The sequence below is a fragment of the Micrasema longulum genome, unplaced genomic scaffold (assembly GCF_059751315.1).
Source record: "Micrasema longulum isolate JH-2025_06_02 unplaced genomic scaffold, ASM5975131v1 h1tg000385l, whole genome shotgun sequence".
NCBI classification, from domain to species: domain Eukaryota; kingdom Metazoa; phylum Arthropoda; class Insecta; order Trichoptera; family Brachycentridae; genus Micrasema; species Micrasema longulum.
The window spans coordinates 127,686-143,057 of NW_028277586.1; the positions used below are offsets into that span (position 1 = coordinate 127,686).

A 15,372-nucleotide genomic window follows, 5' to 3' on the forward strand; every position below is an offset into this window, starting at 1 on the left:
TTCAGTCAGATGAATCTCTTCACAACAATAAAGGTTTCAGCTCTTTAACTTCACTAAAATCAACAGATGGAAAAATTGAAGAAATATGGATGTTCAAACATAGGCAAAATGGTGAATGTTACACAGTGTGTAAATTGGCCACTTAAACCAGCCAATGACAGGTCATAAGCCCTGTAAATGCCTCGACTTCCATATTCCCTTATTTAAGGTATTCTCCATCCCTGTTGTAATTTGTTAAATATATTGTTGTTTTCTAGCACAGATCTTTACGATTAGTTCTAAATGGCCGCAAGACTGAAATATTTAGGTTTGATCTAGTTGCAATACACCTTAGATTGTGAATGCTAAAATGGAAATAATTGTATCAGAGTGATCGAATTACAGTTATTGCAAAATAAAGTGATGTTGAACTCTTGACACAGACATGGCAGATAAGTATTTTTCAATAACAACTTCTCTACTCCGCTTTAGTATAAATTAAATTCCAAGCAAGTGTATGTAATTCATGTGACACACAGATGGTGTCAAGTGTCGCAGGTTAATTGACCAAACTTATTAGGAATGGATGATTCAATATCTGAAAATGATGTCTCGAGGCTGGTAAGGATCACTGTTCCAGTGCTAACCAGAATTCATTAATATTTATGTGTAGTAAATGAATACAAAATGCTAAGGCGAGATAAATAAATCTAACTGAAAATATTTATTAGACTGATTATTATTTATTTATTTATTTGACATACTTATGCAGTCCATTTTAACACTGGTAAATTAAATTCCTTAAAATAAATACAGGCACTTATAAAATAAAATACAACTAAATAAAATTAAATCTAAGACAAAAAAAAAATTACAACCTCAAGACAAGATCTGGACTATCTTAGTGATTTTTAAATCTATAAAAATTTACACCAAAAAAGTCCAGATCTTGTCTCGAGTTTACAATATGACACAATCGGGACATTGATGCATGCAAGCCATAGTTTGTGCTGTGTTGATCGAGGAACAGCACATTATTATTTCGCAACCGGCGGATCGGAACATTGAATGCCACTTGTTCCAGGAACGATGGTACATCAATTAAGCCATTCAGTAAATTAAACATAAATATGGAGTCAATGTTATTTCTACGTTTTTGTAGACTTGAGATTTTTAACATTGACTCCATTTCTCCGTAAGTGTAGTCTCTCCTCTCGAGCCCAATCATCCATGCTACTTTTCTTAGCAAACAATGTTGCACCGATTCGATATGATTTATCCGGCCTACATGAACGGAGACCAGATCACGGATGCATATTCTAAAAGAGGACGAACAAGTGACGAATATAGTGTTTTAACCGTGAACATATTAGTGAAGTCACTAGATGTCATGCTAACAAAACCCAAGAGTTTTAGTGACTTGTTAATCATTGTATCAATATGTTCATTAAAGGTTAGTTTACAGTCCATATTAGTAGTCTACTATAGTAAATCTTTTTTATAAATGCATTTATTTGATAAAAAAGCACAGTGACAAGGCCAAATTCACCAGTTACTCGCATGTACTGATGTGCCGTTCCCGGAATTATTCGCTTGGCAGGAAAGTTCCCCGTAACTTCCCGGGAACATTCCCAGTGCCCCGAAATTTTATGGGAATTTAAAAATCTGTATACATTTATGCACTTTTTAGACATGCAAACGATAAATTTAACATAGATTAAAACAATATTTTTTTAGAAAAACAGGCATTACTAAGTCAAAAATCATACATACTCGGTAAGTTCCCAAGTGCGTACGCTTCGCCTAAGCGAAGCGTACCTAAGTACCCCGCGTTGGACTGGTTTTATTGTCATAGTTATAAGCTTCGTCTTAAAGTTAGTCGGTAATCAGTGGTACTTTTAATTTTTCAAAAAAAATTAAAAAGGTAATAGCTTTATGAAAGTAAAAAAAGGTTGATGCGCCGATTTTTTTACTAAATAAGCAGTGAGTTTTTTGTTTTCCGCCATTTATATTGCTCATTATAACGCTCGATTTATTTATTATGGAAATCTAAAAAAACTAAGTATACATTTTAGTCGCCACTATCAACTTATTCATGATCAAACCACCTGTTTTTACTTAAATTCTATAACAACTTTTAATATTTTGTTTAAATACTACTTACAATTTTAAAAAAACTCATGGCGGCTAAAATGTATACTCAGGTTTTTAGACTTAAGCATAATGTGTAAAGTGGCCACTGAAACCGGCCAATGACAGGTCAAAAGCCCTGTAAATGCCTAGACTTCTATATGTTCATTTCTAGTAAAATGCTATCCATCTCTGTTGTAATTTAATAATATTAGCTCTTTAGGTGAAATCCAGAATTTGTCTTTGGACATACTAAAAATATTGTCAAGCTTACCTAGTCATGTAAATTAACATTAAATTAATTTTTAAATTATTTTTTCTGTATATTTGAACCATGGAATTAGGAAAAGTCTTGAACTTTTTTCAAATCTTAGGAATGACGATAGTGATGATGTTTTGCGTAAAATCATAGGAACGTAATAATAATTTTATATTCCCAGCGTTTCGGGAATATTCTCACTCCGGGAAGTGCCGCTCTTGGGAATATTCCCGCTGCACATCATAACCCGCATATCGGCTTGCTAATCAATACAGGTATCGCAATGCTACCTCGCAATCAAGTCGTGTGTTCTAAAAAAGAATCTATTAAGAATTTTATGAATAATTTGATTTTTACTATTGTATTTTTTTAATTTTTCTGTGTCCAGGAGAATAATACAATTCTGTGTGTGAAATGGAACCAGAGCCCCCGATGCCTGTTTTCAACTCGATTGGCTGCTCTCGGGTAAAAGTCCTGAATAAGGAAATCAAGTGGAGATAAGTCCGCCTTGTTGTGTAGTGGTTGACGCGTTTGCCTACCATTCTTGAGGTCCTGGATTCGATTCCTGGTAGGGTAGATGTGAAATATTGATTTTGAAAGTTTTTTGAACTGCAATATTTTATTGTTACTGGACTGGCACCTGAAGCATAAGACCTTACCTTTATGTAACAGATGATCGAACAACGATGTATTAGGTTTACCAATGCAGTGTCCTGTGCACCACTGGGTGTGGAATGATTTTTGAAATATTTTTGTAAATTTATTAATTGTGTATGTCATATGCTTATCCATATAAAAGCCCTAAGGGCGTTTATAAATAAAGACTGTTTCCAGAGAATCCTTAAATTTAAAAAATCTTTAGGATTTTTTTTTGAAAAAATGTCTTAACCCTTCCGTCATTTAAAAAAATATATTTTGAGAAAAAAAGATTAAAACTTTGCTGATGAAATAAAGTATTAGGGGCATAGAATTAAGAATAGTCATTAGTGGCCTACCTATGAAATTGCCATTTTTACAAACTGCCCAATTTGAAAGTATTTTTGTATATAAATATAATTTTAACATTCTTCTGCCTCATTGATCATGTTCTCTAGACTAGTACCCATATATACGCTAACACCTTAGATAAGTGCAATAACCACCTACCATTCCAGCTTTAGGTTCCACCACTGATTTGTTTGTTTTTTGTATAGATTCTAAGCTTCCATGCTAACACGGAGAACATTAAATCTGTAATTGGTCTTACTTTTTAAAATTGTTCTTTTGTACCTTGTATTTATATAAAGACTGTATGATTTCCTTAATAAATATTATGTAGGTATTATATTAACTTTATAGCACCCATAGGAAGAGTGCTCTCCCGAAACTATAGCTGTGTTCTTCTAAGAGCATAAAACATGCAACACTATTAGTTATTACACATTGTTATTAACAAAGTTTTTATGTTTATAATAATTCATAATGAAGTGTTACAAAGTTTTTTGTGGGATTTTTTTTGTTTACTATTAATATGTATTTCATTGCTATGTGATTATCCTTTATTTTTTTAATACTCTGTTTTACCTCTTATGTTTATTGTAAAAAAAACAAAAAAAAATTAAATAAAAAAATAAAAAAAGAGAATGCTGATTCAATCTATAAATATAATCGCTGCTACGAGCTGAATGAACGCAAGCTGCAAGCTCGTATTGATGCCTGCGTTTCTTTGCTGAGCTGACACAATTACAAAGAAACGCTGAGTCGGATCCGTTACATGGGATGAGAAATGGATCTTGTACAACAACTTTTAAGTATGTACATACAAGGGAAAAAAAATACTCGGAAGTCGGTGAACAATGCCTTCATAGCATTAGTCGACCCCGGCGCACGGGACTTTTACAGCAATGGATGGCATCAATCAACTACCTTGAAAATGACAAAACTGTAGATACTATACGACAAAATTTTAATTAATTTAATATAATATGTATATGAAATCTACGGAGAGCCCGATGTAATCAAGATGGGGCGCTTGAGGTGGGCTGGTCAAATAATTAGACAATAGTGAAGGAGACTCCTGGAGACAGGCCATGGCCCACCTCGAGCTGTCTAGATTATGATGATACTATTTTTATTAAAATAGCATTTTTTATTAAAAAGCAATTTTATAAGTGAGCACCTAATTTTTATATACATTTTAAAAGACACATAACTGTTCTTTCAAACCTTAACTTCTTGCACTGTACTTCATTAATTATTGTTAATACTCGATAAGAATTGCTTCGTTTCTTCCTATTTACTGTATATTTCTAGAATAAAATAAAATAAAATATAAAATAAATAATTAACAAGATGTTTTAAACTGTGTATATATATTTTAAAATATAAACATATTATAATTATGACATAATTTCTAGAGTTCCATTTTTATTCTTTTCACTTTTACTACCTTCAGTGTTTCCTTCAAACTGTTTACCGAAGAGAGATGCGTACAATTCATTCTTCATCTCATCCGTCCACTCCAAATTAGGCTCCGGAGCCATGTAGTTCATCAGTTTGGAGTGAACGGCGTAGCGAATACGTCTGCCCTTGGTCGCCCTAGTATCTATTTTCCTCTTCATTTTGCTTCTCATCTGCTGAAGCATAATCCACTGCCGACTGAGCTGAATAGGATCTGAAATATCAGAGGACTTGTGTTCGATCAATTCTCGTAGAAGCTGGTGGTAGAAATCGTCATCGTCAAATATTTCAGTACAATATTCTTCGCTAGCGGTGCTTTCTTCAGGAATCGGCAAATCTTTAGTGTCATCTTCTTTTTGAACTTCTTCACCTAAAATATGATATTTTGATCGCCGAAGCTGCGTTCTTCGAATAAGCTTATTACTGTCCCCTAAAATAAATTTTATTTGTGACAAAATCGAAGCTGGCGTTGGTTGATTTTTCTGATTGGTGGGGACTCGTGTTTTGTCATTCCATTTCTGTATAACGCTGTTTCTGTACTTTGCGTATGTAATGAATCTGTCGTTCAATTCATCGGAAAAATCTGCCAGTTTCCTTTTTCTGCTAACTTTCGGTTTTTCTTGGACTGGTTTTTCTACGGGTTTCTCACTGCTAACAGAATCTGAATCGCTTGGAATCTCTTCATCCATGGGATCTTCCGGTATCTCAGCAACTGTTTTATTCATAGAAAATAGGTCCTTAGTTTCTGGATACTTTGAAACTAGAATGCTTTGAAGATCGATCAACCTATAAAGTAAAATGAATGAAATACTTATTGTAAAATTAAAACTATTTTAATATGGAAAGTAACAAAACGGCATGTGTAAACATTTACCTACTAAGGTATGTACATAAAGTTTTCTAATACTTTTCTTAAAATTAATATACAGTAAATACATAAATAAACAATAATTCTATTATAAAATGTATATTTGAAGCACTGATAATGATAATTTTAAGCCTTGACAAAGGAACACTCATGTTCTGAAACCCGTGGGCATATTAAATTTATTTTAGTGATTTGTACACAAGGATCAGCATCATCATACCCCTTTCTGTACCCAGAGGTGCATAGGGCACAGCATTAGTGAAACAAATGCAGCGTATTTTGATCGTCTGTTACAAAAAGGTAAGGTGATCAGTCTCACGCTTCAGGTGTCATTCCAGGAACGATAAAATATTGCGATTCAAACGACCTTTAAAATCAATATTTCATGTACACTTTGCCAGGAATCAAACTCAGGACCTCAAGAATATATTATTATAGTTATATTATTTAAAAATGCTATCAGGTAACAGTCGGCGATAGCGTCTAGCAGGTTACCTACTACAGAATTTGGCCCTCTGGGCCTAAGTTTTCAACTCCTTGCGCCTCGATTGACTTGGTCTCCTAGATGTATCGTCCCTTTGGACCTAATTTTTTTTGCTGTTCGGAGTAATCTAAATGTAATAACAAATAATCTCTCACTCAAAATAATGCTACAAAAACCTCACAAAATTTACAGAAATATTTAATACCTCGTCAAAATATTAGATTGTAAGCGATTAAATGAAAAATAAAAGAACAAATCATTTAAAAAGATAATAGTCCCAAAATAAATCGAGGTAAATATTAATACAGATAGATAATTATTATTCTGATTGAGAATTAAATTTTCACAAACGTAAATTACCCTGATTTAGTGCAGTGGTCAAGATGGTTGACTCACGCATGGAAGTTTCTGGGTTCATTCCCAGTTTGGTTCCCATTCCCACAAATAAAATTATGTGATTTTTTCTCAAGACGTGCTGTAAGGCCTCCTGGCCTGTTGTGGTGCAAAAAAAATAAAATAATAATAAGACTCATATTCCTGTGTGCGAGTATAAGGAACAGACGCAATCAATCAATTCTAGTTTATTAATATTACAGATTATTATTTACACATACATACTATATCTCATTTCAATGAAAAAATAAGTATAATTGTTATATTTATTGTAAGCATTATTTAAACAAAAATTATTATTTATTTTTTAAAACTACTTTTTTCACGCAACCGAATTGAAATCAAAAGTTATACAATTTATCAATTAGACAATTACATAGTCAGATGTTCAAAATATTTATCACTGTAATATTGATTTTGTTAAAAAGACTATGATTGCTTTATTAAATAAACCTGTCTTATTTTCAATTATTTATAGTAACGCATAATTTAAAGGCTGTTATCATTGATTAAGATGGGACAGTCACCTGAAAATAGCTAGAGACAAATAAACGTAAACAAAATTATTTGGAATCAACAAAATAAGATAAAAGCGCCATTAAGGTTATTTATATGAACACGGCGCTATAGAAAACATTCATTTTTGCTTTATTAAAATATATACTGGCTAACCTTGTTAACAAAGAAGTAACGTTGCCTTTGCTTTTATTCAGAGCATTCAGGTACTGTTCTCCGCCATCTTGTTTTAGGGCCCGAAATGTGTGCGGGAGGGGCATCCTGTTGGCAGTAATCAAACACTTCTGCATGTTTATCCTCATTTCGAGTAAGTTCTCCCACAGCGTCAACTGATTCTTAACACATTTCCCTTTCTCCACTTCCTCAGAAACGTCTTTCTCTTTAAAGTGTTTGAATTCCGAGTCTTCCTTCACTGATGCAGCGTTACTTAAATCAAAACCATCCTGATATCCTTCCACGTCACTATCCTCATCGTAACTTCCTTCCTTTTCAATTTCCGAATCGTCATCTTCAGAATTTTCATAATTCGAATCTAAAGTTTGATCATTATCTTCATTAATGTCGGAATCTACATCATTGTCTGAATCTCCCGCTGCATCACCTGAATCATTCACTATATCGTCTGAATCCCCCGCCGCATCGTCAGAATCAATTTCTATACTATCTTCGTCCGAGTCTGTGGTCGCCTTTTCCAAGCCTAATGCTTTTCTCGAAGTAACTTCTCCGGCATATCGTCCACTGAGATCAGCCAACAGACTCGCATTCTGTTTCCTGAAATTACTTAGGGCGGCTTCCTCGCCACTGTCTCCATCAGAATCTAGATCTTCTCTGGTGACAGTTTTAGGTTTAGTTCCGAACACGTGATCGTCTTCAACATCGGCACTGGGGGCTACCGTCAGTAAATTTGCGATTTTATCTGATAAAATCTCCCTCTTTTTTTTCTTTTCCCTTCGCAACATTTTGAAATCAGTTATTTTAATGAAACACGCGAAATGACAAAATTAACCAACAAACACAACTCGAGCAACTGTCAATGTCAAAACAATTCGCCTGGCCATGTGTAAATGGATGGTGTTGCCAGTGACAAAAAAACGAATAATATATTAATTTGGAAAAACGAGGCCAATAAATTGCAAAAAGTTTCAGGGCGCAAAATGTAATGTTTCTTTTCCACAAAACGCGATTTTTTTGCATTGAAATAAAAGTCCAATAAGGGCGTCGATGTATTAAAAATTAGATAACGAAAATTAGAGTTACAGATTTTATTCTAAACAAGGAGAGACTTCCTACTTTCGTTCTTTTCAGGGAAGTTACAACACATGAAGGGTACAAGATATAAAGGATGGATGTGTTTTAAACAAATATTAGCATCTGATGGCCGTTCACATGATTTACATTTCTGTTTAATAAAATTTGACATTTATGGTCCACTTTCCAATGCATACAGGGGTGGATGTTAGTCAAATACTTAAAATAAAGTGATAATTTAATTTTAATGAAAACCATTTTAGATCAGATAATACAGTAAACACTATTTAATTTTAATGAAAACCATTTTAGATCAGATAATACAGTAAAGATGCAAGTTTCTTAATAATTTTAAGTTTATTTTAATATCCAAGGGGTTTGAAAACATAAAAATGTTTTATCTCAAAACTTCTTTTTGTGACATTATTTTATTTATTTATTTATTCATACAAATATACATATCACAAAAAATTATTATGTATCACTAACTCTATGAGGCCAAGAGCCCTGTGTTGAATTGGTATACGACACAATGGGAAGTGGAAGAAAGACTAAAAATTAAAGAATACTAAAAATAAAAATTATTAAACAAACATAAATTTTGATAAACATCTGGACAAAATGCATTCATCCTCTATATTATCCTGTACGCTTCACATATTACAATATCATTACTATTTGTTGGTTTTTTTTTAAAATAAACATTTGCGTTCTTATGATTTACCCAAATATTTCATTTTGAGGGCAATTTTCAACGAATTGCAAATAACTCACTATTAGAAAATGGGAATGAAGTTGAGGAAGAATGGGATTCAAACCACAGACCTTTAAGCCGTGAGTCCGAGACACTAGCCACGGGACCAAAACCCGATTTAAATTAATAATAATGTGATTAGGAGAATCAAATTTTTGACAGAAAGACAACTGAATACCAATATTTTTTATTTATTTATGTAAATACAGCAACTTGTTATATTTCTTTTTTATTGATAACTTTCTATATTAATTTTTAATGTTTTTTAAAAAAAAAACCTGTTATAATTTTGTAAAAATGAATAGTGAAATAAATAAAAGAACGTAAAATGTTGTGGCATGTCTTTTAGAATAGAAAATCAAAGAAAATAGTTCAAATGAAACTCAGTTTATTAAGTTTGTATATTATATTTAAAAAATGACTAGATATTAATGAAATACATTGAAAATATAACAATGAAAAATTATGGATCACATATTTTTGCATACTAAATAAAATGGGTTGTGTTCTAAAACTAAACACGAAGGCGGGGTTTACTAGATCTAAAATACAGAATATTAAAAACGTTTAGAATTTTATGTCATTGGTAAATTTTCAAAATGGAAAACTAGAGATGAATGAACGGGACATGATACTACATACGAGGGCGGATTGATAATGAAGCTACCTAGCGATATATGGCAGCACAAACACAAAAAATATTTATTTTTTCCAAATTGCAATCTGTCAAACGGCAGCTGTTAAAATGTCATCCAAATTCATCAATTAGTTTTTTTGTTGTAGTCGTTTGAAGTAAACAACTTTTGTGTTTCTTGAAAAATGGAAAAAAACGAATTTCGTGCAGTGATAACACTATTATTTGAAAGGGAAAACGGCAAGAGACAAAAGAAAAGCTCGATAAACATTACGGTGAGTCTGCTCCGTTAGATTACATGGTAAAATATTGGATTACTGAATTTAAACGCGGCCGAACAAGCACTGCAACAATACCATCAACAGGAAGGCCAAAAGAGGTGGTTACTGAAGAAAATATCAAGAAAATCCTCGATATAGTTATGAATGATCGCCGAGTGAAGTTGCGTGAGATTGTTGAAATGGTAAACATTTCATATGAACGTGTGTTCAATATTTTGCATGAACATTTGCATATGAAAAAAATATCGGCAAGATGGGTGCCGCGTTTGCTCAGTGTCGAACTAAAACGAGTTCGAGAGACCACTTTACAGCAGTGTTTGGACATGATAAAGCGTAATCCTGTTGATTTTTGGCGTCGATTAATAACTGCTGATGAAACGTGGGTGCACCACTATACACCTGAAACCAAAAATCAATTGAAACAATGGGTGGGAAGTGTTCCGAAGAAGGCAAAGGCAGTGAAATCGGCTGGCAAGGTTATGGCCACTGTATTTTGGGATGGACTCGGAATATTGCTCATCGATTATCTTGAAAAAGGATCCACAATCACAGGAAAGTATTATCGTGCATTATCGGATCAATTGAATGATGCGATCAAGGAAAAACGACCACAAAAGAAGAAAAAAGTCCTCTTTCTTCAAGACAACGCACCGGTTCACACAGCATTAGATACAATGCTAAAATTACGTGAAATACACTTCGAATTGGTTGATCATCCACCTTATAGTCCAGATTTAGCTCCTAGTGACTTTTTCCTGTTCCCAAACTTGAAAAAATGGCTCGCAGGAAAAAGATTCAGCTCAAACGAAGAAGTGATTACCGAAACTAACGCGTATTTTGAGAGGTTCCCGAAATCGTATTATTCAGATGGTATAAAAAAATTGGAATATCGTCTTACTAAGTGTGTCGAAGTAAAAGGAGACTATGTTGAGAAATAAATGGTTTTTGAAAAAAAAAATGTTTTATTCCTACCAAAGGGTAAGCTTCATTTCAATCCGCACTCGTAACCGTTTTTGCTATAAAATATAGTATCATAATTTTATCTGTGTTTCATAAAGTGTAAATCTAGTTGTTATTGTTGACACAAGAGTCTTCCAATTATGATTTTATTCATGTAAATATAAATTTAGTTTTTTCAAAGAATGAATTATGTAGCTTACAGGAAATTAACTCTGAATTATGATAGCAAATATGACACTAACCGAACATATCATGACATTAAAAGCGAAGCTTTGTGCTAGATTTTACCATTTTTCACATTACCAAAAATAAGTACAGTACCATACCATGTTAACTTAATCCAACATCACTAATGATTAGTCTGACAGACCGAGGAAATGAAATTTTAATGCTTTTTTAGTAACATATATTTTTTACTAAGATCTAAATTTGTTGCAACGGAGAGATAAAACGTTACCGCTGCATTGGCTAATCAATCAGCCAATTTTTGCAAAGGTACATTTAAATAGTGTGTTCCTTATGTTAGATACATAAATTACACTAATTTGAGGCAGGGCTGGGGTGCACCGGGAACGCACCCAAATACCGTAAATGTCGGAGTAGTCTGTCAGAGTAATGTCTAAATAAATCTAGGGATAAACAACACCCTTGCAAAATGCTAGCATTCATTTAATAAAACATCTTACCACAAAGTCAACGCTTTGAAAGCTTAAATTTGAATATTAAAAATCTGTGATTCACATTCGATTACAAACATAAATATAATTTGAAAGGGAAGATTCTAATAATATTGTATCTAGAAATCTAAATTGATAGATGAAAATATGAACAACAGTTTCTTTTTAAATAAAACATATTTATAATGTAGAAAAATGACTAGATTATTTCTTATAGTACTTGCCCTGTAAATTCTCACGTGTAAGGCAACATAAGGCTTATTATGTATTACAATTCAATTTTAACAATTTATTATTCTGGCAGTTACAGTCTTAAATTTAAATTCAATATTGATAAAGAGTTTTTGATTCCACCTTTGTATTTCCAAACATAATTAAATACCTCTCCAAAAACAGGTTACGTTCCTATTTTCTTGTTGGACAACATTAAAAGTGGCGGCTTTTAAAGAAGGCAAAACTAAACCTCTAAATCATTTTTACATTATTTCCAGAGGAGATTATGTTTAGTGCATATTAACGAACATTTTATAACTCTGTGTCCAAAATCATACAAACATTTTTGTAAACTAAACAAATATATCATTTCCACTTGTAAGATAATGAAGTGGACTATTTAACATTGTATTAAACTTACTTGTTTCAATAAAACAACAGAAAAATAGTAAAAAATGTAATACATAAGATAAACACAATTGAAACAGTAATAAACGTATAAATCTTTTGATTCCGATTAGGTGTATGCTTATTCTAAATTACCTCATTGTCTCTTATATTTAGGCTTCATATATTGAATACCCAGTAATGAACCCAGCGTCACCGAAATTCAAAATCTTTTACTTAAAAAAGATATCAATTTAAGTGCTCGCTTACACCGACATAATTAAGATGATTTGAAGACTAGAAATAGACATAACAAATGATTGTGACCTACGCATGTACAAAGTAAATAATCACAGAATCTATGAATTCTATTCAGTAACTTATTAACAATCTAAATATTAGGTAAACATGATTATATAAAGATAACATTCAACAACACTACAACACATCACATAAATACAAATGGCTGTAATAATAATAACCAGCACCTAAAAATAGTCAAAAGATAAACTTAAGAACATGTACATATTATTTAATTAAGTGCATTTTGTCAATAGATCAAAATTTGTAACATCCAAAACTGTTTTGCGTATTGCGGCTATTCTAAGTCTAATTTCAATCAGTGCTTTTCTTATACATATAGTAAAAATACATTTCCTTAAATACCTAGAGAGTACTGCAGAGATGGGCAATAAAATGGAAGGTTGTGGACATATAAATACAGTGTTTCAGGGCAAGACTGTGAAATTTCAGAGAAACATTCCTCAAGGTAAACTGTTTTGTTCAAGAACTTGAAAAAATAATTATTTTAATTTGAAAATGGAAACAATTTTTAATATCACGCACTAGCATCCCTTCCACAAATTCCTACCTAGCCCCTTCCCTGGTTGGCATCTGGTGTGTATTTGTTCGTCAAACACATTTTTAATTTCAATCTTTACTATAAAAAAATGCAATTTTCCAAAAAAATTATTAGGATATTTTTAAAAGTACACCATGAAAAATGTTCCTCTGAAGTTTCGCAATATGGCCTTAAAACTGTGGATACAACATAATTAAATTGATTTGTTTCCTGAAAAACATATGTTTATTACTTATTTTTTAAGGAAAAGAAGAAAAAATGCGATACCTGTCATATCGACTTAGCCATAAAGTGAATTATTATCAGAAAACATTTTATTAGAAATTGGAAATAAATCACCTATGCAATCAAAAGCTTGCGTATTTTCACAGCGATGAAATAAAAGAGTACCGACAATACGATTGTCTCAAACACTCTTTACGTCTCACTCTCGGTGCTATAGATGTATTCGCAAGTGAGAGAGATAATTTCACGTGTGGCGCAGGCCAGCTTGTACCAATGCCACAGAATGCCAGTTGCTTTTGCAGATCTGCTAAGGGTGGTCCGTTCACTCTCGCTGTGAGCGGTTTTTCTTATAAGTTCAATGTGCACTTGAACTTAAAAGAAGTACTCTTTTCGCTACAAGTTTTGTTGATCTTCCAAAAACAGTGATCATAAACGGTGGCGTTTTTGCTTTTACCCCTTAATTCATCAGTCATTGTATTAATTTATTGTATTTTTTTCTTTTGTGTGTGAATATTTTTTTCTAAACAAAATCCTTCATGAAATTAATTTAAAAAATAAATAATATAGTTGATAATATTTTTATATGAAGTAAATGCATAAAATTGAGGTAGTATATGAGTTATGTATTTAGTTATGGTTTTAAAAAATGATAAGGTAAATATGTTGACAATTCATATTGCTACTATTATTTAATTCTCTTATTATTTAATACCTATATTTAAATACATTTTTGTTAAGGCATTTAGTGTAATTAAGACAGTTCAAACATATCGATTTCATAATGTTTTTTTAATTATTATTTGAGTTTAAAAACATACTCTACATAATAATAAAGATATGTTTACTCTGTTTGAAGGGTGGAGGCATAAAAAAATGCAATTAAATATTCTATTAGGAACAGTAGAAAATTGTCATGAATTTGGAAGGGGTTTATTGAATTTTACATATAGTTCGTGATACTGCAATAGCGCGTAACCTGTTTTTGTTTAAACGAAAATGTTTTACTGAAATAAATACATTATAGGGACTAAGAGCTGAATTATTATTATTTTTACTATAAATGACAGTTTTTCTAATACTCCATCAGTATTGTTGGTTGATCAAAATTGTAAGTAGTATATTAACAAAATGCTTTTTAGGATCCCCTGCCTAAAAATTCAATGGATAGTTATGCGGTATTGCAGTATCACCGACGACATACATAAATGTAAAACAAAAATTATCTGTGACATAAAAAAATATTGATAAAATGTATTTAAACATTTAATAATTTTTAAAAGAGTGTTAAAATAATGCCATTTAAAACCAACAGCATTGAAAAAATTCCTTATCATGTGACATTGATTAAAAAAACTGTAATATTATAAAACATTTCATGATGGAAACACAAATATATGAAATAATTCATTACTTCTAAAGATACCGGGTTGTGGTCCCGTGGCTAGTGTTGCGGACTCACGGATCAGAGGTCCGAGGTTCGCACCCTGCTCTACCACAACTTGTTTACCATTTTCTAATTGCGAGTTATTTACAACTCGTTGAAATGGCCCCCAAAATTCAAATATGTATTTGGGTAAATCATAAGAACACAAATATTTCTTTAAGATAAAACGGAAGCGATATATTTTTTTTTAAATACTAAACTCTCTGGTAAAAATTCTGAAAAAGGAAATCGAGTCGGGATAAGTTGGTCTCATAAAGCAGTGGTTCACGTATTCCCTACCATGCTTGAGGTCTCGAGTCTGATTCCTGGCAGGGTCGATGTGAAATATTTGTTTTAAAGGTAGTTTAACACTGCAATATTTCACTGTCCCTGGACTGATAACTGAAGTGCAAGACTGATCACCTTACCTCCGTGTGGTATATGATCAAGTTACGCTGCATTAGTTTACTATTAGTTTATTCTGAAGATTGCTCCTGCAGAGGTAGCCGAAATGTTGGAATGAATTCGGCCTACTCGGGATTTATTTAAAAAGACGATGCATATGTATTAAAGAAATGTAATAGGGACATGAATATGTTGTCTCTGTTTCCTGACTGATGGTGTCATTTTAGCCTTTTTA

The 15,372-nt window shown here is 32.3% G+C and overlaps 1 protein-coding gene across 1 annotated transcript; it reads right to left on the reverse strand.

Annotated features, from left to right (window-relative positions):
* Nucleotides 1–4,699: 4,699 nt before the first annotated feature.
* Nucleotides 4,700–8,131, reverse strand: LOC148281993 (protein AATF-like). Its single transcript, XM_088225780.1, has 2 exons — nucleotides 7,225–8,131; nucleotides 4,700–5,593 (listed from the first exon to the last, which is right to left on the reverse strand). The coding sequence occupies exons 1-2, from the start codon at nucleotides 8,025–8,027 to the stop codon at nucleotides 4,747–4,749; spliced, it is 1,650 nt and encodes a 549-aa protein (XP_088081906.1). The 5' UTR covers nucleotides 8,028–8,131; the 3' UTR covers nucleotides 4,700–4,746.
* Nucleotides 8,132–15,372: the final 7,241 nt, after the last annotated feature.

Coding starts and splice junctions, on each gene's coding strand:
- LOC148281993 (XM_088225780.1), bottom strand. CDS start 8,027: ATGTTGCGAAGGGAAAAGAAAAAAAAGAGGGAGATTTTATCAGATAAA. Junction 5,594..7,224: donor GTTACTTCTTTGTTAACAAG/GTTAGCCAGTAT, acceptor TTTACTTTATAG/GTTGATCGATCTTCAAAGCA.